The sequence below is a fragment of the Haematobia irritans genome, chromosome 4, assembly GCF_050003625.1.
Source record: "Haematobia irritans isolate KBUSLIRL chromosome 4, ASM5000362v1, whole genome shotgun sequence".
Classification (NCBI taxonomy): domain Eukaryota; kingdom Metazoa; phylum Arthropoda; class Insecta; order Diptera; family Muscidae; genus Haematobia; species Haematobia irritans.
The window spans coordinates 84,834,498-84,862,311 of NC_134400.1; the positions used below are offsets into that span (position 1 = coordinate 84,834,498).

The following is a 27,814-nucleotide window of genomic DNA, read 5'->3' on the forward strand; positions in this document are numbered from 1 at the left end:
AACATATAATATTGAAGAAAGTAGTATGAGACTTTCTGTAAAAAAGAGAAAACTAAAACCTTGGCAGAAAGTGGCAGGGCACTTTCTTTTAACAAAATAAAAGAGAGAAGTCATAGCTAATGACTTCTTAGGCGCGTAGATTTCAGAGAGTAGAAATCTACTACAAATCCTATCGAGCAATGTAGGAAATGATTACCTATAGCGGGGAGAAAAATAAAGCGAGACCAAGTTCAGTTTTATAAGTACAATTTATTTTACCATCCTTTGAGCGATGTTGATACTTCGGCTGACGTTGACAAAAGAGGAAGTTACATTTTGTATTTTAATTAAGAAACTTCGCATTGTTCGCAAAATTGACAGATAAAAATACTACCAAATTTATATTACATTTTTAGTACTTAAGAGCTTAAACTAAATACAGCGTATCACATATATTATTGTTAAACAAGGTTTAACAAATATGTTTGGAAGCATTTTGCACCCAAAAATATTATATGCTTAAAAAAATTCTCCCAAACAATATTGTGCTCAAAATTTTATTTATTTATTTATATATTTACAATCATAATGAATTATGAAAATAAACAGGTAATATAGGTGCTAACAACATAGGTTTTCGACCTGAATGCTCAAAATTTTGTTTCTGCCTAATTGTATATTCCCCCACATCTTTCTCACTTCCACGAGATTTTTTAGTTCTTAGCACCTTTTTCTGTAATACAAACATTGTAGAAGAAATTATTCAATTTTATGATTTTTTTTATTTTAATTTTACCTTTTGCCGGACGGGTATTCGAACAGCGGACCACACAGTTTGTAAGGATCAAAGAAGTAGCTGATCAATTGCCCAAGGAAAAATAAAATGTTAATTTTGTAATAACAAGCAACAACCACCAACTTAATTCAATATCGCTCCCTGTTAAATAGCGCTCCAAGCTACTAAACACATATATGTTTATAGGCTATTTCTAAATTAATATATGTTTGCATCCAAGCATATTATATTTACAAACATTTTATGTCCCAAACATAATATGTTCTAACATATTAACATATATGTCCCAAACATGTTATGCTAGTTTATGAACATTATATGCTTGCACTCAAAAATATTGTGTTTAAAAATTTGTGTTCCAAACATATAATGTTTATAGCCAAACATATGAAAAACAGTCTTTTTCATCCGTGTGCTAATGGGTATATAAGCTTCGTCCGGGCCGAACTTAACTCTGCTCTTACTTGTTTATTATTTCTTTTGGAACATCCGATTAGTTGTGCTGAACTTGGCTCTAGTTTTTTGTGCTCTTTGGTGTAATCTCAAGCGCCTTTTAGCCTGAGACCATAAATTCTCAATGGGATTGAGATCGGGGCTTTGTGGTAACGATTTGAGCATTTGAAAACTTTGCTCCAACAACAATTTCTTTATTATTTAGTAAGTAAGCTTGGCTTCTTAGCCTATCAATGAAAGAGAATAGTCAGTTTTCCAAAAATATTTTTATTTTTCAATATAATCTCCTGAAACTTCAATAAACTTAGTCCAACGCTTTTCTAGCAATTCTAGCCCTTGATTAAAATAGGTTTCCTCAAGGTCTTTAAAATAGTGGTTTACAACTGTAATTACATCTTCATTTGAGGTAAAACGCTTGCCAGCAAGGAATTTTTTTTAGATTTGGGAATAAGGTGGGTGGTCAAGCAACTCGTACTTTAATTCGTTGATTTTAGCCATTGTTAAAACACTCTTATGCGCCGGTGCGTTGTCTTGATGAAAAATTATTTTTTGGAGTTGTAAGCCAGGACGTTTTTCACGAATTTGTACATTTAATTGATCCTCTGAATTTATTGTTTTACCCTTTTGCAGATAGTCAATCAATAAAATCCCAAAAAACTGTTGCCATAACCTTACCAGCCGATTGAAGTGTTGTTGCCTTCTTTGGGGCATTTCCTCCAGCTTCAGTCCATTGTTTGGATTGTTCTTTTGTCTCTGGAGTATAGTGGTGGATCCATGTCTCATCAACAGTTATGAAACGACGCTTAAAATCCATTTTATTTCGCTTAAAACGATCCAAACAAGCTTGAGAAATGTTCATTCTTATGCGTTTTTGATCGACTGTAAACAAATGCGGCACCCATCGTGCAGAAAGCTTTTTCATCTGTAGTTCTTAATGCAAAATGAAATGGTCGATCATTTCAGATGCCCATGATATTAGCAATTTCACGCACTTTTATTCGTCGATCATTTAATACCATATCATGCACTTTGGCTACAATTTCTGAACCACTACGTGGTTCATCTTCAATGCTTGTACGACCACGTTTAAATTCAGCAACCCAATTTTTTACTGTTCCATATGAAGGAGCACTTTCACCTAACACATTCACCATATCATTATGAATTTCTTGTCCCGATAAACCGTTTTTATGTAAATATTTAATGACAGCACGCATTTATAATTTTTCCATTGTAAAAAAATTGCGGATGCGTCTTTTTTAAACACCTATTACTATATGAAGGAGTTGCCAGATCGAAACAAAATTTAACATGTGTTCATAACAGAGATGGAAGTTTCCAAAACACTTAACTTTTTTCTGTTTATACCGCGCTTTTTGTGCTAGGCTAAGAAGTTTCCGAACTGCCCTCGTAGGTCCAATCATTGTCAGAAATTAGCATGATTTCAAAAGAAAGACGGACGGACGGACGGACGGATAACGCCCGATCTTGTCAGATTTTCCCACAACGAAGAATATATACTTTGTGTGGTCTGAGACCAATATTTCAAGGCACTGCATTTACAAGTTCCATAACTCCACAAAGATGCGGCTTTCTTTTAGTCCAAATAAATATTTGGAATAGTGCTTGTTTTTGTTTACAAGAAGAGAACTTAGTTTCGGCGGTATACGTCAAATTTTCCCCAAGGCAAGCTTGATCCCCGAAAGAATGTCCAATAGAGAGACAATGAATTCCACGATTAACCACAAGTAATTAAAAAAAATTCCAAGAACCACAACTACCATGTAATCTTTACGGTCCTAATTAAGCATCATCTTATCAGGAGGCTCTTAAAACTTTTAGTCCAATTTTCACTGGAACGGAACTAGTTCCAAAGTCGCTCTCTTAAACGGTTGGTTTTTTACTTTATTTTATTGGCCTTTTCAGAGGAGGTCTAAAGCAGATTTGCGTGTGGTCTTGTTAAAGTGCAATAAAAAATGGATAAGGCCAAAACAAAAAACCAGAAAACTCCATGAATGACACAAAAACAGACTGACCAAGTAACACCAGCTATAAAGATCAAAGGAACCACCACTGAATTATGCGTTTAATAAGCCAACGATCGTAAACGAACTGAAATCAAGCGCAAGAAATGACAAAATCTCATTTGTTGCCTATCTGCCTTTTCACTTGTGAAACAAAGGCAACAAACGAAACCCCCTAATTCTTTATCTATCTCGATTTGTTCTCGCACCAGACCCGCACCAATAAAAACGAACACAATGACAACAGAAAGAGTTAACAAGTCTTACCAAAAAAAAAAAAAAAAAAAAAAAAAAACAAAAAAAAAACAAGCAAAACAAAGGGGTGAGAATGAGTGAGGAACCCACACATGATTATGGTCATTCATTGAGAAGCACTGGCTCGCACGGTTTGGCTTCATTATCTCCAGAAGAAATCGAAAAAAAACGACTACAAAATCTGAATAAATAAAAGAACGAAGTGATCAAGTGATCACATTTTTTTTTGTTTCTTTCTATCGATTAATTTATGCAATCGCCTACATCAGCCATACATAGCATGAGGGAATGATGGCTAAGGGCCATTCATTGCGAGATTTTTGTTTTTATTGAACAGAACCCAATAGATGACATCTTAATTTAAGTCATAAAAGTGATTGTTTATACTGGTGATTATCCGTGTATAAATCATACCAACAGTAGGTTCTCTTACAGAAATCAACAACCCTTACATGTGGTGATGATTTGGAAATGTGAGCATATTGAGAGAAAGAAATCATAGGCTCGACGGTTAGTTGTCGATGCACAACTAAACGAACTGAACTCGTACTGACGTCCATTCACCTACACTCAAAAAAAGTTTGCTTGGATCCAACGATTTTGACCTTCCCTTAAGGATTTTGGTATTGATTCCGAGCCAAAGATGCGGCTTCTTTAAAATAAAGAAATTTTTTAGCGACCTATTTGGCTTTAAATCTAGGAACAATGAAATTAAAATTAGGATACAGATCTCATTTATCAAATTTCCATTCTCTTTTCGCGGTTTATTAATAAAGGTACTCACGTACAAACAAATGCCATTTTAAAAATCCAACTTATAACGGATACTTACACCGAAGAGCGTTCGTTACATTGACGATTCAGTTTCATCAATGCGTTTTCGTCTATGCGATGAAAAGTTTCGTCCATGTGAGTATTTCGGTAGTCTACGTGACGATGATTGCTTTCGTCACATAGACTACCAAAGTTAATTTTTATTCTTTTCATAGTTCGTCTATGAGACGAAATTATTTTCTTCCCGATTCAGGGAAAGTTAACCAAAATTAACTTTTGATTTAAATTATTTTCGTTTATATGAAGTTTCATTATATGAATTCCACATTTTAATATAAGTTAGACAAAGGTTTTAAGTGTTTTATTTCCATGATGTATCAAGGATGCAAGTTTTCGTCAATGCGATGAAAAAATCCTCAAATTGATGAAACACACTTTTCTCTGAAATATGTGTCGAAAAATATCAATACTAAACAAGTATAAACGGCCATAAGTTCGGCCAGGCCGAATCTTATGTACCCTCCACCATGGATTGCGGAGAAACTTCTACGAATTACTTGGGTTGTGGTATCTTAAATCGTTTTCTAAATTGTGAGTTAGTCCATACGTGGTATACATTAGACAAAAAAAGTATATGGAGGTAAGTCTACAAATAATTACGAATCGATATGGATTTTTGCACGGTACATAGGGAGCCAGAATTGAAATATGGGGGTCGCTTATATGGGGGCTATATACAATTATTGATATGGACCAATTTTTGTGTGATTGGGGATCGATTTATCTGAGGGCCATTAGCGAAGCTAGACAATTTTCCTAGGGGGGGCTATAGCCCCCTAGCTAAAAATTTATATTTCATTTGTTTATATTTCAATTAATGTTTTATTTCATAAAATTGAATAAAAAAAATGGACATCAAAATAACTCGAAAATTAATTTATAATAAAGCAAGTAAAAGTAGTCCCACACATTTCCCAATGATGTTCTTTATTTTAACTACTCAGGAAGTTCTTTAAATTCAATTTTTTATAACTGGTTTTTTTCATAATTTTAATGGGAAATTTTAACTTTTTTGTTTCAAATACCTTAAAAACGAAGTAAGAATTCATAATATGGTACAAATAATTTGAATTTTGTCGAAAAAAATTCTAAATCCAATCTGAAAAACTTGTGAATTTTTGAAAATATTTGAGGTCAAACGTTTCCGACAAGCATTAGAATCCATTAAAAATTATAAAAATTATTTATTTGACAAAATATAACAGAATTCTTTAATTTACATTCAAAACATTTAATTCGGATCACACCTAAAGAAGTGATGCAAATTCAGTGCAACGGCTGTTGAAATGGAGGACTTCCGTCCTATGACAAGCCCATGTTAAATTCATCCCTTCTTCGCCAATTTTGCACCACTTCCGGATCCAAAAATATCATTTTCATTACTTTTTTGGCGACGCTTTTTTGGCTGGGCTTGTTTATTTTTTATAAAAATGGAAAATCGTAAATAGGTTTTCAAATTCTGGGGGGGGCTAAAATTTTTCTGGGGGGAGTCTAAGCCCCCTCCCCAGAGGCCTTCCTACGCTTATGCTGAGGGCTATATATAACTATAGACCGATATGTACCTAGTTAGGCATGGTTGTTAACGGCCATATACTACCACAATGTACCAAATTTCAACTGACTCGGAAGAAATTTGCTCATCCAAGAGGCTCCAAAACCAAATCTCAGGATCGGTTTATATGGGGGCTATATATGATTATGGACTGATATGGACCACTTTTGGCATGGTTGTTAAATATCATATACTACCACCACGTACCAAATTTCAACCAGATCGGATGAATTTTGCTTCTCCAAAAGGCACCGGAGGTCAAATCTGGGGATCGGTTTTTATGGGTGCTATATATAATTATGGACTGATATGAACCAATTCATGCATGGTTGTTGGATTCCATATACTAACATCACGTACCAAATTTCAACCGAATCGGATGAATTTTGCTCTTCCAAGGGGCTCCAGAGGTCAAATCTGGGGATCGGTTTATATGAGGGCTATATATAATTATGGACCGATTTCGACCAATTTTTTCATGGGAGTATGAGGTCATATATTAACACCACGTACCAAATTTCAACTGAATCAGATGAATTTTGGTCTTCCAAGAGGCTCCGGAGGTCAAATCTGGTGATCGGTTTATATGGGGGCTATATATAATTATGGACCGATGTGGACCAATTTTTGTATGGTTGTTAGAGACCATATACTAACACCATGTACCAAATTTCGGCCGGATCGGATGAAATTTGCTTCTCTTAGAGGCCTCGCAAGCCAAATCGGGGGATCGGTTTATATGGGGGCTATATATAATTATGGACCGATGTGGACCAATTTTCGCTTGGTTGTTAGAGACCATATACTAACACCATGTACCAAATTTCAGCCGGATCGGATGAAATTTGCTTCTCTTAGAGACCTCGCACGTCAAATCGGGGGATCGGTTTATATGGGTGCTATATATAATTATGGACTGATATGAACCAATTCCTGCATGGTTGTTAGAGACCATATACTAACACCATGTACCAAATTTCAGCCAGATCGGATGAAATTTGCTTGCAAGCCAAATTTGGGGGTCCATTTATATGGGGGCTATACGTAAAAGTGGACCGCTATGGCCCATTTGCAATACCATCCGACCTACATCAATAACAACTACTTGTGCCAAGTTTCAAGTCGATAGCTTGTTTCGTTCGGAAGTTAGCGTGATTTCAACAGACCGACGGACGGACATGCTCAGATCGACTCAGAATTTCACCACGACCCAGAATATATATACTTTATGGGGTCTTAGAGCAATATTTCGATGTGTTACAAACGGAATGGCAAAGTTATGGTGGAGGGTATAATAAAACATAAAACGGTATACGGTATATATAGTATATGGATTATTGTAGTTTACATATTTCCATTAGTACTCTAAAAGTCGAATCAATCGTCAATGTGACAAAACAGTGTTCAATGCGATGATAAAATTCATACGTTCTGTAGATGTGCATTTATTTCTTTTTTTTAAATTGGCTTCCAAGATATATGAGAACAATTATAGTCGTCAAATTGATGAAAACAGTAATCAAATAGACGAAACATTTCATCAACTCCGTTGATGTGTATTTAAATACTAATGCAATAACACATTCATATGTAGTTGTGTGGTAGAGATGTTGTTTTTTTGTGCGGTAAGAATTTCTCAAATGGTTCTTTTCAGTTGATGAGTTTAGTTCAAAGTGTGAAGGTGGTCGCGCATGCCGAAAATAAAGAGCTAATTGAATAAAGTTGTGAAAGTAAAGAAAAACAAAACAAGTATATACGGCCGTAAGTTCGGCCAGACCGAAGCTTATGTACCCTCTACCATGGATTGCGTAGAAACTTTTACTGAAGCCGATGGCAAGGTATCATAAAACTTCCTAACACCGTAAAATATACCACATAGTCCATACGTGGTATATATTGAACTAAACAAGTATATACGGCCGTAAGTTCGGCCAGGCCGAAGCCTGGCTTCTTCTTCTAAACACTGCCATCCAAAATCGAATTACTTAAGTTGCGGTAACGCTTGCCGATGGCAAGGTATCTTAAAACCTCCTAACACCATCTTCTAAATTGTATGTAAGTCCATACGTGGTATATATTAAATCAAAAAAGATCGATCCAATACGTATATAATTCAGTTTGACAAAGTAGACATAAAATTTTGACAAAATTTTTACAGAAATAAAATCTTAACAAAATTTCCTATAGAAATAAAATTTTCACAAAATTTACTATAGAAATAAAAATTTTGACAAAATATTCTATAGAAAGAAAATTTTGACAAAAATTTCTACAGAAATAAAATTTTAACAAAATTTTCTATAGAAATAAACTTTTGACAAAATTTTCTATAGAAATAAAATCTTGGTAGATTATTTGTGGCTCGAGTGGCAACCATGATTATGAACCGAATAAAATTTGAACAAAATTTTCTATAGAAATAACATTTTAACAAAATTTTCTATAGAAATAAAATTTTGAAAATGATGAAAATTTTATTATGAACCGAATGAAATTTTAACAAAATTTTCTCTAGACATAAAATTTTGACAAAATTTTCTATAGAAATAAAATTTTGGTAGATTATTTTTGGCTCTAGTGGCAACCATGATAATGGGGGCTATATATAGTTATGGGTCGATGTGGACCAATTTTTGCATGGTTGTTAGAGACCATATACCAACACCATGTACCAAATTTCAGCAGGATCGGATGAAATTTGCTTCTCTTTTAGGCTCCGCAAGCCAAATCTGGAGAACGTTTTATATGGGGGCTATATATAATTATGGACCGATATGGACCAATTTTGGTTGTTAAAGATCATATACTAACACCATGTACCAAATTTCAGCCGGATCGGATGCAATTTGCTTCTCTTTGAGGCTTCGCAAGCCAAATCTGGGGATCGGTTTATATGGGGGCTATATATAGGGTGATTCTTTTGAGGTTAGGATTTTCATGCATTAGTATTTGACAGATCACGTGGGATTTCAGACATGGTGTCAAAGAGAAAGATGCTCAGTATGCTTTGACATTTCATCATGAATAGACTTACTAACGAGCCACAACGTCGAATTTTCAGTGAATGGGCCCTAGAAAAGTTGGCAGAAAATCCGCTTTTTTATCGACAAATTTTGTTCAGCGATGAGGCTCATTTCTGGTTGAATGGCTACGTAAATAAGCAAAATTGCCGCATTTGGAGTGAAGAGCAACCAGAAGCCGTTCAAGAACTGCCCATGCATCCCGAAAAATGCACTGTTTGGTGTGGTTTGTACGCTGGTGGAATCATTGGACCGTATTTTTTCAAAGATGCTGTTGGACGCAACGTTACGGTGAATGGCGATCGCTATCGTTCGATGCTAACAAACTTTTTGTTGCCAAAAATGGAAGAACTGAACTTGGTTGACATGTGGTTTCAACAAGATGGCGCTACATGCCACACAGCTCGCGATTCTATGGCCATTTTGAGGGAAAACTTCGGAGAACAATTCATCTCAAGAAATGGACCGGTAAGTTGGCCACCAAGATCATGCGATTTGACGCCTTTAGACTATTTTTTGTGGGGCTACGTCAAGTCTAAAGTCTACAGAAATAAGCCAGTAACTATTCCAGCTTTGGAAGACAACATTTCCGAAGAAATTCGGGCTATTCCGGCCGAAATGCTCGAAAAAGTTGCCCAAAATTGGACTTTCCGAATGGACCACCTAAGACGCAGCCGCGGTCAACATTTAAATGAAATTATCTTCAAAAAGTAAATGTCATGGACCAATCTAACGTTTCAAATAAAGAACCGATGAGATTTTGCAAATTTTATGCGTTTTTTTTAAAAAAAAAGTTATCAAGCTCTTAACAAATCACCCTTTATAATTATGGACCGATGTGAACCAGTTTTTGCACGGTTGTTAGATACCATATACCAACATCATGTACTAAATTTCAGCCGCATCGGATGAAATATGCTTCTGTTAGAGGCTCCACAAGCCAAATCTGAGGGTCCCTTTATATGGGGGCTATACGTAAAAGTGGACCGATATGGCCCATTTTCAATACCATCCGACCTACATCGATAACAACTACTTGTGCCAAGTTCCAAGTCGATAGCTTGTTTCGTTCGGAAGTTAGCGTGGTTTCAACAGACGGACGAACGGACGGACGGACACGCTTAAATCGACTCAGAATTTCACCACGACCCAGAATATATATACTTTATGGGGTCTTAGAGCAATATTTCGATGTGTTACAAAAGGAATGACAAAGTTAATATACCCCCATCCTATGATGGAGGGTATAAAAAGGCTGATTAAATACGTATATAATTAGATTAAAATTTCTATAGAAATAAAATTTTGACAAAATAAAATTTTGACAACATTTTCTATAGAAGTAAAATTTTGACAAAATCTTCTATAGAAATAAAATTTGGAAAGATATTTCTATAGAAATAACATTTTGACAACATTTTCTATAGAAATAACATTTTGACAAAATTTTCTATAGAAATAACATTTTGACAAAATTTTCTACAGAAATAAAATTTTGACAATGTTTTCTATAAAAATAAAATTTTGGTAGATTATTTTTGGCTCGAGTTTCAACCATGATTATGAACCGATATGGGCCAATTTTTGTGTGATTGGGGATCGGCTATATATAACTATAGACCGATATGGACCAATACTAACACCACGGCCTTATACTAACACCACGTTGCAAATTTCAACCGGATCGGATGAATTTTGCTCCTCCAAGAGGCTCCGGAGATCAAATATGGGGGCTATATATAATTATGGACCGATATGAACCAATTCTTGCGTGTTTGTTAGAGATCACATTCTAACACCATGTTCCAAATTTCAACCGGATCGGATGAATTTTGCTCCTCCAAGAGGCTCCGGAGGACAAATCTGGGGATCGATTTATATGGGGGCTATATATGATTATTGACTGATATGGACCACTTATGGCATGGTTGTTAAATATCATATACTACCACCAGTACCAAATTTCAACCAGATCGGATGGATTTTGCTTCTCCAAAAGGCACCGGCGGTCAAATCTGGGGATCGGTTTATATGGGGGCTATATATAATTATGGGTCGATGTGGACCAATTTTTGCATGGTCATTAGAGAACATATACCAACACCATGTACCAAATTTCAGCCGGATCGGATGAAATTTGCTTCTCTTATAGGCTCCGCAAGCCAAATCGGGGGATCGGTTTATATGGGGGCTATATATAATTATGGACCGATGTCGACCAATTTTTTTTCTTCGTGGATTGCAGTTTGATTGGAAAGAGCCAAGGAGTAGCTGCATTTGCCCGAATGTGGCCCGCTACCAAATTTGCTTTGCTCCGATGAGAAGCTATTCTAAATTAAGCAGATTGTGAACAAACAAAATGATCGGGTTTACTTGTCAAAGAGGTCAGCTGAAAATTTACACCTTCTATTGGACACCAGCAAGCGTCGAACAAGGCCATAATGGATGCTAAACTAATTCCAACAAAAAAAGATACTTCCGACTTTTTTGCTTTTGAAGAATAAACGAAAAAAAAAATAATAATAATAATAAAAAACAAGTATATACGGCCGTAAGTTCGGCCAGGCCGAATCTTATGTACCCTCCACCATGGATTGCGTAGGAACTTCTACTAAAGGCTGTCATCCACAATCGAATTACTTGGGTTGCGATAACACTTGCCGATGGCAAGGTATCGTAAAACTTTTTAACACTGTCTTCTAAATTGTAAGTTAGCCCATACGGGGTATATATTAAACAAAAAAGGCCGATTAAATACGTATATAATCTAGTTTGACAAAATTTTCTATAGAAATAAAATTTTGACAAAATTTTCTATAGAAATAAAAATTTGACAAAATTTTCTATAGAAATAAAAACTTGACAAAATTTTCTATAGAAATAAAATGTTGACAAAATTTTCTATGGAAGTAAAATGTTGACAAAATTTTCTATAGCAATACAATTTTGAAAAAAATTTCTATAGAAATAAAATGTTGACAAAATTTTGTATAGAAATTAAATTTTGACAAAATTTTGTATAGAAATAAAATGTTGACAAAATTTTCTACAGAAATAAATTTTTTACAAAATTTTCTATAGAAATAAAATTTTGACAAACATTTCTATAGAAATATACTTTTGACAAAACTTTCTATAGAAATGAAATTTTAACAAAACTTTCTATAGTAATAAAATTTGACAAAATTTTCTATGGAAATAAAGTTTTGGTCGATTACAAAATTTTCTATAGAAATAAAATTTTGACAAAATTTTCTATGGAAATAAAATTTTGACAAACATTTGTATAGAAATAAACTTTTGACAAAACTTTCTATAGAAATGAAATTTTGACAAAACTTTCTATTGTAATAAAATTTGACAAAATATTCTATGGAAATAAAGTTTTGGTAGATTATTTTTGGCGATATGGACCAATTTTTGTGTAATAAGTCATCGGCTATATATAACTAAAGACTGATATGGACCAATTTTTATATGGCTGTTAGAGGCCATATATTGACAAAATGTACCAAATTTCAACCGTATCGGATGACTTTTGCTCCTCCAAGAGGTTCCGGCGTCAAATCTGGGGACGGTTTATATGGGAACTATATATAATTATGGACCGATATGGACCAATTTTTGCATGTTTGTTAGAGACCATATACTAACATCAGGTACCAAATTTCAACAGGATCGGATGAATTTTGCTCTTCCAAGAGGCTCCGGAGGTCAAATCTGTGGATCGGTTTATATGGGGGCTATATAATTATGGACTGATATGGACCAATTTTTGCATGGTTGTTAGAGACCATATACTAACATCAGGTACCAAATTTCAATCGGATCGGATGAATTTTGCCCCTCCAAGAGGCTCCGGAGGTCAAATCTGGGGATCGGTTTATATGGGGGCTATATATAATTATGGACCGATATGGACCAATTTTTGCATGGTTGTTAGAGACCGTATACTAAGACCACGTACCAAATTTCAACCGGATCGGATGAATTTTGCTGCTCCGGGAGGCTCCCCAAGCCAAATTTGGGGATCGTTTATATGGGGGCTATACGTAAACGTGGTCCGATATGGCCCATTTTCAATACCATCCGACCTACATCAATAACAACTACTTGTGCCAAGTTTCAAGTCGATAGCTTGTTTCGTTCGGAAGTTAGCGTGATTTCCACAGACGGACGGACAGCCGGACAGACGGACGGACAGCCGGACAGACGGACGGACGGACGGACATGCTTAGATCGACTCAAAATTTCACCACGACCCAGAATATATATACTTTATTGGGTCTTAGAGCAATATTTCGATGTGTTACAAACGGAATGACAAAGTTAATATACCCCCATCCTATGGTGGAGGGTATAATGAAGCGTTTACTCAGTTGCATTTCATAGCATCCACCTTGGATGGTAACTTTCTTGGCGCGTTTTCATTTTTGTGGATGCGAGCCTAACAAACTTAGGAAGCGTGAATTGTTTTGTGTCTGGTTGTATTTTCGTAAACATGATTTTCTTAGTAATTCATACATGTTGTTACAATTTCGTCTCACTTACCAGTTAAAGGAATAATTTATTGTAGCTACTGTGTTTTCTTATTTAGAATTTAAAATCAAATATTTTTATTTGTAACAAATAGACATTGAAAATATTGTTTGTGAGTTAGTTGTCATAATTTTATTCTTTCGAATCCTATTGTAAAAACCAATAAAAAAGATTGGCTATAATCAAATATCTAACGGCCTACGAATCATTCTACACTCGGAAAACGTAAACCCTTGGCACCTACAACTGGCGATCCTGCCAATTTTTGCTAGACCGAACTAGATGTATCAGGCGACTTCCTTGAGGGAAATGAATTCACTTTTGATATTGGCCAAGGCATCAATTGTAAGACCATAGCCAAACCAAATTGAATCCTTAGTAACAAATCAACTCAAAATATATTCATCGGAATTTCACCACGGAGATCAAGAAGCCCGATTTGAAAGATATTAGAATCTCACAAAAGTTCACCGATAAGTGAATTAGAAAATCCAAACGGACATTTGGAGGACAGTGAAAGTATTGCAGTTGTGAGTCAATAATACAACATTAACCCATCTTATCATAAAATAGATTAAGATTTAGAAAATAATTCGAAGCTCATAATTAGGTGTAATATTCGTATTCCTTGTAAGCTTCTCCTCCGGTATGAGTACAACTGAAGACATACCTAATGGAAATCCAAGGGATTTCCACTATCAATTGCATTCCCAACAAACCACCCTACATTATTAAGGACAATCTCATCATATAATTTTCTGAGCCATGAACATTTTTCACTCAGGACCTGGTCGATGGAAATATTTGTAATATTTTTATACCCTTCACCACTACTGTGGTACAGGGTATAATAAGTTTGTGCATTTGTATGTACCGCCAAGAAGGAGTAATCATAGACCAACCTTTTAGTATACGGATCGGCTTAGAATTAAATTCTGAGTCGATTTAGCGATGTCCGTCTGTCTGTCTGTTGATGTATTTTTGTGTGCAAAGTACAGCTCGCAGTTTTAGTCCGATTGTCCTAAAATTTGGTATAGGGTCCTGCTTCGGCTCAAAGACGATCCCTATTGATTTTGGAAAAAATCGGTTCAGATTTAGATATAGCTGCCATATATATTTTTCACCGATCTGGTCATAATTGCCGTGTATATCAACCGATCTTCCTCAAATTCCGTACATCCGAATATTTTATGAGTCTCGAAAAACTTGCAAAATATCATCCAAATCGGTTCAGATTTAGATATAGCTCCCATATATAGCTTTCGCCCGATTTACACTCATTTGCCCACAGAGGCCAGTTTTTAACTCCGATTTAGTTGAAATTTTGCGCAGGGAGTAGAATTAGCATTGTAGCTATGCGTGCCAAATTTGGTTGAAATCGGTTCAGATTTAGATATAGCTCCCATATATATGTTTTTCTGATTTCGACAAAAATGGTCAAAATACCAACATTTTCCTTGTAAAATCGCCACTGCTTAGTCGAAAAGTTGTAAAAATGACTCTAATTTTCCTAAACTTCTAATACATATATACCGCCCGACTTTAGACTTTCCTTACTGGTTTTTTACTAACATTGTGTTCCACCCTAGTGCATTAGCCGACTTAAATTTTGAGTCTATAGATTTTGTAGAAGTCTATCAAATTCTTCCAGATCGAGTGATATTTAAATGTATGTATTTGGGACAAACCTTTATATATAGCCCCCAACACATTTGACGGATGTGATATGGTATTGAAAATTTAGATCTACAAAGTGGTGCAGGGTATAATATAGTCGGCCCCGCCCGACTTTAGACTTTCCTTACTGGTTTAACTGATATTTTTGCTCAGTCTCTATTCTCACTGTATTAATGAGGCCACAGGGATTGAATTGCCTGAAAATGAAGACGAAAGAAGAACATGAAAAACAGTGATAAAGGATTTCGGCCAGTGAATGTATTTGATTCCATTGTCATCAACACGTTCGGTGTTGATACCAGGCTCTTAGCGCAATTCTCGGTGTCAGATTAAGGTGTAAATTCCCGCTGCTTATGTTGGCTATGCCGCTGTGGGGAATGTTGCTGCCGACTGCACCGACATCAACATTTGACCACCATTCAGAATGTTCCCCCATACGGCGTAGTAGATTCATGGTCACTACAACAGCAAACATTCCAACCAAATCCCTCCATAACCGTCGTGAACACTGAGAAAAAGGGAGTAGAAGAAGGGCGCTATTTGGGTGATCATGTTATTGATTATGATAATGATGATCGGCTGCATTGGCATAGACCGGGACATTTTCTATACCGATGTCGAATGCGGTAATGGCTTATTATGGTGACGATTTACTGCGTGTCACATTTTATCGCATTAATGATGGGATTACTTCGTTAGGCAGCTGGGATACAAGCCGCTCCATCAGTATTGGCGTAAGCCGCTTGTTTGAAATGTTGGTCTAATGGGCAAGCATCCATGTATGTTCCATATGCCTCCGTTAGATCATGGTGTGGCATTTGGGTCTGTTTTTTGGTTTTATACACAAATCTCACACTATCGTATATCTTCGATGGTGGGTCCAGACAATGTCATTGATACTTGTGCACAGAGAAAAAATACTTCGTTAAACTGATGCTAAATTTAATTCATTTTTATTGGAAAAATATGATTGTTTTTTAGAATAATTTTATTAAATTTTTAAATTAAATTTTATTAATTTTTCATTTCTTTTATATTAAATTTTTTTAAATTTATTAAAATTTCATTTTATCAGTAATGATAGGCTAATAAATTAGCCATTACTACACACAAAGAAAATTTCATTAAAATTGAGCCAACGAAAATGTTTCATTGATATAACGAAACATTTTCATTACTACAATGAAAATAACGAATATTTTCATTGTAGTAGTATAGTACGAAACGTTACGTATAGTACGAAACGTTACGTTGATGAACAGAAAATTCGTTATAATAACGAAAAATTTCGTTGTATAAACGAATTTGTTTCATTGGCTCACTTTTAATGACACATTTCGTTAATATAACGAAAATGTTTCTATCAGAGTACGGTACACACGCATACGCACAGAAAAAAAGTATTTTTTTTATCGGTTACTCAAATTTTGCCAAATTGATTTTTTTCTTAAAATTCGAATGGACGGTGGACGACTCTGGGTGGGAAGGGGCATCTCCACTTTGTTAGCTTACTAGAAATTGTAGATAAAGATAAATGATGTTCCCCGACAAAACTGTGACACTCCATTTTGAGATACTTGGCCTGGTCTCTCTACCTTGCCCTATTCCTTTGGTATATTGTAAAATCTTAGGTTAGGTTAGGTTAAAGTGGCAGTCCGATTAAGTTTCAGGCTCACTTAGACTATTCAGTACATTGGGATACCACATTTAAGTAAAAGTACCTATTACATATTAGAAGTATTTTAACAGCTAAACCTTCTCGATTATTTTCTTCTGTTGAACCAACCAGATTGTTCCAACAACATTAGCAGACTGCTTAAGTTAAAGTTTTCCAGGTCCGCCAGTAATCTAAAGCTATATGCCCCTAAAGTTCGCTTACGCCTTACACAAAATGCAGAACACTCACACAAGAGGTGTTTAATTGATTCCATTTCCTCCGCATCATGGCAGCAGATACAGTAGCCAATAGTTTTTGCAAAATCGCCTATCAGGCAGCGAACCGTTAGAGCAGATATCAAGAGTGATATCTGACGGCTTGAGAACACTAGCATATCTAGTGTGCGGTTTAAGTTTAAAGGGGCCATATTTGCTTGGTGTCGTAAAAACCCTTGCAATTCTCCCATCGAACAATTGCCATTATAACAGCCTTCACACGCTGTAAGAGCTTGCAGATTGTAGTTCCCCTAGAATATGTAACGTAGCCTCGCCAACTCATCCGCTTCGCAGTTCCCCGGTATGTTCCTATGGCCAGGCACCCATGTTAGGTGAATATTGTACTGCTCAGCTATCTTGTTGAGAGATTTGAGGCAAGTTCCAGGCCTGTAGAATATACGCCGAAACCCACTTGTCCACTCAATTTGGAGCCATCAGTGTAGAAATCTATATAACGTTTATTCCCTGGGGTCTGTGTGCCCAACGCCTCACTGTTGCGAATTAAAGGGTGATACGGTCAAAATTTGGTCAAGGGAAAACGCGTGTAAATCGGTGAAATCGTTTATTTAAAAAATCAAATTAAATTTCTTTTTCAAGTTAAATTAGTGTAAAATTCAGGAAAAATATTCAGTTAGGCTTTCGCTTTTCCATATCCGAATTGCCGGGCCTCACGCTTGACACCTGCCATCAGATTTTGTACAGCCACCTTGTCCACCTTCTTCGCCAGTTAGGCTTTCGCTCTTCCATATCCGAATTGCCGGGCCTCACGCTTGACACCTGCCATCAGATTTTGTACAGCCACCTTGTCCACCTTCTTCGCCAGTTTGCCTTGAATTGCTGCTCGTCCTTAGCAGTGTTTTTGGTCTTCTTTAGGTTCCGCTTGACAATAGCCCAGTATTTCTCAATTGGGCGGAGCTCTGGGAGAGTTCTTGTCCTTGGGAACCACCTGCACGTTGTTGGCGGCGTACCACTCCATGGCCTTTTTACCGTAATGGCAAGATGCCAAATCCGGCCAAAACAGTACGGAACAACCGTGTTTCTTCAGGAAAGGCAGCAGACGTTTATTCAAACACTCTTTCACGTAAATTTCTTGGTTGACAGTCGCGGAAGCTATGAAAATGCTGCTTTTCAAGCCACAGGTACAGATGGCTTGCCAAACCAGATATTTCTTTGCGAACTTTGACAGTTTTATGTGCTTGAAAATATCTGCTACCTTTCCCCTTCCTTTTGCCGTATAAAACTCCTGTCCCGGAAGCTGCTTGTAGTCGGCTTTGACGTAGGTTTCGTCGTCCATTACCACGCAGTCAAACTTCGTCAGCATCGTCGTGTACAGCCTCCGGGATCGCGCTTTGGCCGTCGTATTTTGTTTATCATCGCGATTTGGAGTCACTACCTTCTTGTAAGTCGATACTCCGGCTCGTTTTTTGGCTCGATGCACGGTTGTAGACGATACAGCTTATTTGCGGCATCTCGGAGAGAAAGGTTAGGGTTTCGCTTGAAACTACCGGCAACTCTCTTTGTCGTCTCAGCGGCTTCCGGTTTTCGATTTCCCTCCGATCCAGACTTCCTGGCTGTCGACAAACGTTCCCCAAACACTTTAATTACATTTGTAACGGTTGATTTTGCAACTTTTAGCGATTTTGCCAGCTTTGCGTGGGAGTAGCTCGGATTTGCGCGATACGCGAGCAAAATTGTGATACGCTGCTCTTCTTGCCTGGACGGCATTTTGACAACTGAAGAGTGAATTCCAAAATCAAAATAGGAGCAACATTCTACACACACACCTTCAAAATGAGGGGTGTTCAGGTTTTTTAAATGCAAAATTGAAAGAAATACGTCAAGTTTATATTGACCAAATTTTGACCGTATCACCCTTTAGAGTTTCAACCTTTTTGTTGAAAAATCCTAATTTTTCCCTTTTCTTTGAAAAAAAAAACAAATTAAATAATATTTAGATTACGAGTATATCTTTAAATGATGATTATTTCTTAAAATGATTTCTTTTTATACTGCCCACCATACACTCAAGGCTGTTAGCAAGGCTAGGAACTACCTTACATATTCCAGAGGAACTAGAATCTGTTGGTATGCCTCTGGCCACCTGCAAGCTCTTACTGCGTGAGAAGGCTGTTATGATGGCCAATATTCGATGGGAAAATTGCAAGGGTTGTAACGACACCAAGCAAATATGGCCCCATTTAAACTTAAACCGCACACTAGATATGCTAGTGTTCTCAAGGCGTCAGACAGCATTCCTAATATCTGCTATAACGGGTCGCTGCCTGATAGGCGAATTTGCAAAAACTATAGGTGCGAAGTATAATGACTATTGTATAAGCTGTCATGACGTGGAGGAAAAGGAATCAATTAAACACCTCTTGTGTGAGTGTCCTGCTTTTTGTGTAAGGCGTAAGCGAATTTTAGGAGCATATAGCTTTAGATTACAGGCTGACCTGGAAAACGTTAACTTAAGCAGTTTGTTAATGTTTTTGGAGCAATCTGGTTGGTTCCACAAAAGTAAATAATAGAGAAGGTTCAGTGGTTAAGACTAGAAGTGCCCATATGTAATAGGTACTTTTAGTTAAATGTGGTATCACAATGGACTGAATAGTCTAAGTGAGCCTGAAATTTAATCGGGCTGCCACTTTAACCTAACCTAACCTAACCTACACTCAAACAAATAATACTTTGCTGCCAAATGAAATTTTAGACAAACAACCATCGATTACGATTTGTTTTTCGCTGTAACGAATTTATTTTGAGAGAAAAGTATTTATATTTTGTGATAAACATGTACTCTTTTGCTTACAGTATTTGAAAATCATTGCATAAAATCGATTTTTTTAATTTAATCCAAATTTGGAATTTTGATTAACCAAATCACATCTTCCCTGACATTTTCTCACTTCCACGTGATTTCTTTAGTTGTCAACAGTTTTTCTGTAATACAAACAGCGCGGCAGCAAATATTTGACACCATAGTGTTTCGAAACAAATACATTATCCACCGCACCATGTATGCCGTACTGCCATCAGTACTCAGTACTGTTCTATTTTTAGATCACATTGTTGGACATACACAAGCAGATGTAAAGAAACTTTATTTCAGGAAACCAAACCACTTTAGTTGATCCCTATCCTATAGCCGACGTACCAAATGTAACTTTTGGAAAAGGAAGAAATATTCTCAAGATTTGGAAAGAATGATCGACATTTCATAGTATTATATTAAATTTTTACTACGAAACTTTAAAATGTGCAAAACTAAAATTTGTTAACAAAATTTTGTTTTTTATGATAAAAGTTTGGACTTTTTGAACAAAGTAAACAAACTGTAACAAAAGAATAACGTTTCCCAAACGTTTGTACCATATCTTTTTTTCACATTGGAAGGTATACTTTGTCATTCTGTGTAACGCATCAAAATATTTCTTCTCAACCCCCATAAAATATATACACACCTAGGTCTCGCTTTGCGTCGCAAATACGTTCCAAAACAAAAAAAAAAAAACACGACACAAATTCAATATGAGTTTCTATGGCAAACCATGGAAATATTGGGGACAGATAACAACGCAACTTCGAAACGACGCAAAGCGTGTTCTAGGTGTATATATATTTTTGTTTCCTTTGCCATTCCGTGTGTAGGTTGGCTTAAGATAGGTTTAGTGACAGCCCGTTATTTCAGACTCACTTAGACTATATAGTCCATTGTAGTACCAAAGTGGTGAACTTCTATTTCATAACAGAGTACTGTCCATGCTTAGCTCAATGACAGGGGACCTCCATTTGATAGGCGAGTCCGAACGGCATTTCACATTATGGTGAAACCGCTTGGGAAAAATGGTAATAGACATATCACCAACATTACTGAGAGGGGATGAACCACCGCAGAAATCCAGGATATGCATTTTACGTGAGCAGGCCCACCATTATACTATAGTGGCTGCCGTTTGGAACACATCGAAATATTGGTCTCAGGCTCCATAAAGAATATATGTATTTTTGGGTATGGTCACATTCTGGGACGATCTAGCAATGTCCCTCCATTCATCTGTTGATATCACGCTAACTTCGGAACGAAACAAGCTATCGTATTGAAACTTTGCAAAAGTTGTTGTTATTTATATAGGTCGGATGATATTGCCAATGTGCTATATCGGAATACTTCTAGGTACAGCCCCCATATAAACCGAAGGCTAAATTTGGCTTTCGAAGCTTTCTAAAGGAGAGTCAGTATATGTGCTTTAATAACCATTCAAAAAACTACCATAATTATAATAATATATCGACTCCTTTATATAGAACGATCTACAAATAATATTTAATCTGCCTTTTTATCTAACATAAGTAGGTTTTCAATAAAATGCTTCCCTACACTGAAAAAACCGCCAGGAAAGAAAATTTTTGTTACTTTTAGAAAATTTTAACTAAACTGTAAAATTTTAACTTAACACAGATGCACCGAAAAAAGTGAACTGTTTTATAGGAAGAATGAACTACCTCGCACGAAAATGGAACTAAATTTTGCTCCACATTTTGAGATTTCTACAAAGCGTTGTTAAAACCAGGAAATTATAATGCCCTGTTGTACTTTTTAACTGCAGTTCACGAAATTACATTCTCTCATAGAAGAAAAAATTAACTAAAATTAAAGAAGAAAATCATTGGCGCCAAATCATGACCATTTTAACCATACAGTAGTTCATTCTTACTATTTTTGTGAATCGTACGAAAATCTTCTTTTGCTTTAGTTCATATTGAACTTGAACTTTATACCCACGTTTAGTTCATAAAATTTTTGAGACATACTTAAAAAAAGTAAGATTTCATTAAGCTGCGGAAAATTTTGATAAAAATATTAAAATTTAACTACTAGAAAATAAATTTTTTCCAATAAAAATAAGTTAAATTTAGAGTTAGTTTAACTACGGAAATTTTTTTCTGTGTGTCACTTAGAGAAGATTTGAAACCTTAGAAATGTCACCAGCATTACTGAGGTGGGATAATCCACCGCTGAAAAACTTTTTGGTGTTCGGTCGAAGCAGGAATCGAACCCACGACCTTGTGTATACAAGGCGGGCATGCTAACCATTACCCCTCGGTGGCTCCCTAAAAATTGATGATAATTGAAAACATAGAACTTCAGTCACAACAGATCCAAATTTAAGTGACTTAAGAGTTAATAAATCCATCCACTGCGTTTGGAGTTAATAAATCCATAAAAACTATTTTTTTTTCAACGACGAGAGTTGAACAATTGTTTATAAATTTTCTTTTAATTAAAAATATCTTTGTTCTAAGAAAATTTTTGGGACAATTTTATATATTTCTTCAGTGTTTCTGTGTAATTTCGACCTGTGCCAATAAATGCAATAGGTTCGCTAAATAATCTTCTTTGGTAAAATACCTTTAGAATGTATGAATTGGTTGTAAAGGGTGGTTAAATTGTAAGGGCCGATGTTGAATGTGAACCACACCTAAACGCCAAGTATTTTCCGAATTTTATATGACATTTCTCTATTTCAGACTTACTCAAATTGAACCATGGAGAGATACGCAATCCAACAACGTGTTAAATGGTTCCAAGAAATGGCAACAGTGGATGATCAATTTTCGAAGAAAATCATCTTCAGTGATGAGGCACATTTTCACCTCAGTGGATTCGTCAATAAACAGAATTGCCGCATTTGGGCGAATGAGAATCCAAGAGTGATTGTCGAAAAACCAAAGCACCCACAAATAGTGACTATTTGGTGCGGTTTATGGGCTGGCGGCATCATCGGGCCGTATTTTTTTCCAAAATGAGGCCGGTCAGGCAGTTACTGTGAATGGTGTTCGCTATCGTGAGATGATAACGAACTTTTAATGGCCCGAATTGGAAGATATCGATGTGGACGATATATGGTTTCAGCAGGACGGTGACACTTGCCACACAGCTAACGAAACAATGGCTCTTTTGCGCAACAAATTCAATGGCCGTGTTGGACTTTTTTCTTTGGGGTTATTTGAAAGAAAAGGTGTACGTCGATAAGCCAGCAACAATTCAAGAGCTAAAGGATGAGATAATTCGGCACATTAACGGCATAGAACCTCCATTATACCTCAGCGTCATCGAAAATTTGGACCATCGGATGAAGGTGTGCCACCGAGGTCGCGGCGCCCATTTGGCCGATATTTTGTTCCATATATAATTGAGTAATACCAATATATCATAATTAAATAAAATTACAATAATTTCCTAAATAGTTTGTGTTTTATTCAAAATCAACATCGGCCCTTGAAATTTTAACTACCCTTTATAATTTAGATTGTTTGGTGTAGTGTATGACATGGTCGGACTAAGCCTGCGATTCCCTTTCTTAGTTGCCATGGAATGCATTCGTGGCCAACAATGCACCCCGGCATTGTTGTGTGCCGCTGTTTTGAAAACACTTTAATGTCATTTGTAAAATGTCATCATTTGTTTTTGTATTCTCGTTTCTCCTCTCTTTAGCAATGCGTGTTAGTGTCCCTTTTTTATCTGGTGGGAATGTTCGCTGGGTCGATTGGACCCAGTGGTCAGCCTTTTGTTCAAAGCTAATGTGTTTAGTTGGAGGTATTAAAGAGACATAACCTTTTGGGCCAAATATTTATTGGGGATTCTTTATGATGCAAACGAATACACCGATGATGATGATGAAGATGATGTGCAAGGCAATGGCGGAGACAACGTGTGTGTTCCACAGTCTCATAAATAAAGCCATTAAAACGATTTCTAGCAAAAGCTTGTTAGTGAACTCTGCTAGAAGACGAGTGACTGGATGGTATCTAGATTATGGGGCTATGGAGAGGATTGTCCATTCTATTGGTTTCTGTTCATTGGGGTATGGATGAGGAGCATATTGGTTTGTTGGTTCGATGGCGATGGCGGCCAGCAACACTATCTCTAGTTATATGTCTTAATTTTGTAGCCTTTCGAGTTTCAATTTTGTTTAATGACCCCCATAAATATCCAGCAAAATGATATCATTTTGGTACTGTATGACTCCAAAGTTGGCGTTGTCATGGGCTTGGTTGGTATGACTATGACAGCAGATTAATAAACAGACATTTTTTATTTAATTATACGCATATCGTCCACAGCTATTTGAGGACCATTCATGGGTGTTGGGGGGATGACATCGAATTGGAAAAGGGAGACACTCCATCACTCATTCCAATCGATTTAAGTCCCACTTAATAAATTGTTTTGCCACCACTTGAACTGGCGATGTCTTTTGTTTGACATTGTTATGCTTCGTAGAAGATTTGCGGAATGTGTGTTCCTGAGAATCGCGAACTTGTCATTAGGAACAGGCCACAATAATTTGTCATAAAATCTAGATTAAAGAATTCTTCATTACTCATTACCATTGGGTCACTCACAAAAGTTTTCACAACTGAACAATTACATGGAAACTTTGACTAGTGCGTTCGAGAAAATCGACTTCAGTTTGTCGAATAAATATTTCCTATAAGACTAAGGTACTAAGTTCGCGTTTCACAGGTGCAAATCCTTTGACTTTCAAGGTTACTTTCCTTCACTATGTGATGTAAGCGAGAGGAAACTTTTTGAACTGATTCATTCCCTCTGTGTTATGTTTTGCAAAGAAAATCTGTATGGTTCATTTAGATTCCTCATGCACTGAAAAACAGCATGCCCGTTTCCAAAGATTTTGTCTTTAGACTAATGATTATGGTATTGATTCCTAGCCAAAGAAACTTAATTCTAGGAAACAAATTTTAGTTTCTGCGTTTTTTTCAATTTTTTTCTTCATAAGCTAGTCATTAACCCTTGTGCACTCCTTGGAAGTGCCCTTTCCAAGTACCTTTGACCCAACATTAAAATGTAGACAAAATTTAATATTAATTATTGGAAATTTATTTGCTTTGTTGTTTTAAAGTTTGTATAACAAAACATAATAAAAACATAAATAAATAAGCCCCTTCTGAGCAAATAAAAATAATAATTTTAAAATTAATTTTTTTAAAACGTAAAACATTAGGAATTTGTGTGATATTTTATACACAATGTGACCATGTGCTCGTTGCAAATAAATGGAACCAATTGTTCATCCATAGTAACATTTTGATGTGGATTGTAAACAACTTTGGAGCTGGTTACTCCGCTTGTCCCAAACGTTTCTTATCGGTGCTAGTTTGTCTCGATGTGGCCTTTCTTCTCTATATTCAGAGCTATCAAACCGCAGGCACTTTTATATGCTCGAAAATCGTTTGAGACTCGTGGTAGCTCGAAAAATTTGTTTTCCATTTTTTTCACATCACAAGTTAAAGGGTGATACGGTCAAAATTTGGTCAATATAAACTTGACGTATTTCTTTCAATTTTGCATTTAAAAAACCTGAGCACCCGTCATTTTGAAGGTGTGTGTGTGTAGAATGTTGCTCCTATTTTGAGCAAGAAGAGCAGCGTATCAAAATTTTGCTCGCGCATCGCGAAAATCCGAGCTACTCGCACGCAAAGCTGGCAAAATCGCTAAAAGTTGCCAAATCAACCGTTACAAATGTAATTAAAGTGTTTGGGGAACGTTTGTCGACAGCCAGGATGTCTGGATCGGGGGGAAATCGAAAACCGGAAGCCGCTGAGACGACAAAGAGAGTTGCCGGTAGTTTCAAGCGAAACCCTAACCTCTCTCTCCGAGATGCCGCAAATAAGCTGGGTGTATCGTCTACAACCGTGCATCGAGCCAAAAAACGAGCCGGACTATCGACTTACAAGAAGGTAGTGACTCCAAATCGCGATGATAAACAAAATACGACGGCCAAAGCGCGATCCCGGAGGCTGTACACGACGATGCTGACGAAGTTTGACTGCGCGGTAATGGACGACGACCCTACGCCAAAGCCGACTACAAACAGCTTCCGGGACAGGAGTTTTATACGGCAAAAGGAAGGGGAAAGGTAGCAGATATTTTCAAGCACATAAAACTGTCAAAGTTCGCAAAGAAATATCTGGTTTGGCAAGCCATCTGTACCTGTGGCTTGAAAAGCAGCATTTTCATAGCTTCCGGGACTGTCAACCAAGAAATTTACGTGAAAGAGTGTTTGAATAAACGTCTGCTGCCTTTCCTGAAGAAACACGGTTGTTCCGTACTGTTTTGGCCGGATTTGGCATCTTGCCATTACGGTAAAAAGGCCATGGAGTGGTACGCCGCCAACAACGTGCAGGTGGTTCCCAAGGACAAGAACCCTCCCAACACGCCAGAGCTCCGCCCAATTGAGAAATACTGGGCTATTGTCAAGCGGAACCTAAAGAAGACCAAAAAAACTGCTAAGGACGAGCAGCAGTTCAAGGCAAACTGGCTTTCTGCGGCGAAGAAGGTGGCTGTACAAAATCTGACGGCAGGTGTCAAGCGTGAAGCCCGGCAATTCGGATTTGGAAAAGCGAAAGCCCAACTGAATATTTTTCCTGAATTTTATACCAATTGAACTTGAAAAAGAAATTTAATTTAATTTAATTTAATTCTACATTGTTGGTATTACAGGAAAAGGTGTTAAGAACTAAAAAAACCTCGTGGGTATCGGAAAGATGTGAGGGAAAATGCAATTACCAAGAAAACAATGTTTTTTTTTTTATACCCTCCATCATAGGATGGGGGAATATTAACTTTGTCATTCCGTTTGTAACACATCGAAATATTGCTCTAAGACCCCATAAAGTATATATATTCTGGGTCGTGGTGAAATTCTGAGTCGATCTAAGCATGTCTGTCCGTCCGTCTGTTGAAATCACGCTAACTTCCGAACGAAACAAGCTATCGACTTGAAACTTGGCACAAGTAGTTGTTATCGATGTAGGTCGGATGGTATTGAAAATGGGCCATATCGATCTACTTTTACAAATAGCCCCCATATAAAGGGACCCCCAGATTTGGCTCGTGGAGTCTCTAAGAGAAGCATATTTCATACAATCCGGCTGAAATTTGGTATATGGTGTTGGTATATGGTCTCTAACAACCATGCAAAACTTGGTCCACATCGGTTCATAATTATATATAGCCCCCATATAAACCGATCCCCAGATTTGGCTTGCGAAGCCTCAAAGAGAAGCAAATTGCTTCCGATCCGGCTGAAATTTGGTACATGATGTTGGTATATGGTCTCTAACAACCATGCACAAATTGGTCCACATCGGTTCATAATTATATATAGCCCCCATATAAACCGATCCCCAGATTTGGCTTGCGAAGTCTCCAAGAGAAGAAAATTTCATCCGATCCGGCTGAAATTTGGACATGATGTTGGTATATGGTCTCTAAAAACCATGCAAAAATTGGTCCATATCGGTCCTTAATTATACATAGCCCCCATATAAGCCGATCCCCAGATTTGGCTTGTGGAGTCTCTAAGAGAAGCATGTTTCATCCGATCCGGCTGAAATTTGGTACATGGTGTTGGTATATAGTCTCTAACAATCCTGCAAAAATTGGTCCATATCGGTCCATAATTATATATAGCCCCCATATAAACCGATCCCCCGATTTGGCTTGTGGAGCATCTAAGAAACGAAAATTACATCCGATCCGGCTGAAACGTGGTACATGGTGTTAGTATATGGTCTCTAACAACCATGCAAAAATTGGGCCACATCGGTCCATAATTATATATAGCGCCCATATAAACCGATCCCCAGATTTGGGTTGCGGAGCCTCAAAGAGAAGCAAATTTCATCCGATCCGCCTGAAATTTGGTACATGATATTGGTATATGGT

General features: G+C 36.8%; 1 protein-coding gene across 1 annotated transcript in view; it reads right to left on the reverse strand.

Moving 5' to 3' along the window:
* Positions 1–3,314: 3,314 nt before the first annotated feature.
* Positions 3,315–27,814, reverse strand: part of LOC142235645 (uncharacterized) — a 52,304-nt gene continuing 27,804 nt past the window's right edge. Inside the window, exon 5 of the mRNA XM_075306909.1 lies at positions 3,315–3,514. Within this exon, the coding sequence (XP_075163024.1) occupies positions 3,315–3,514 (200 nt within the window). The remainder of the gene's footprint in view (positions 3,515–27,814) is intronic.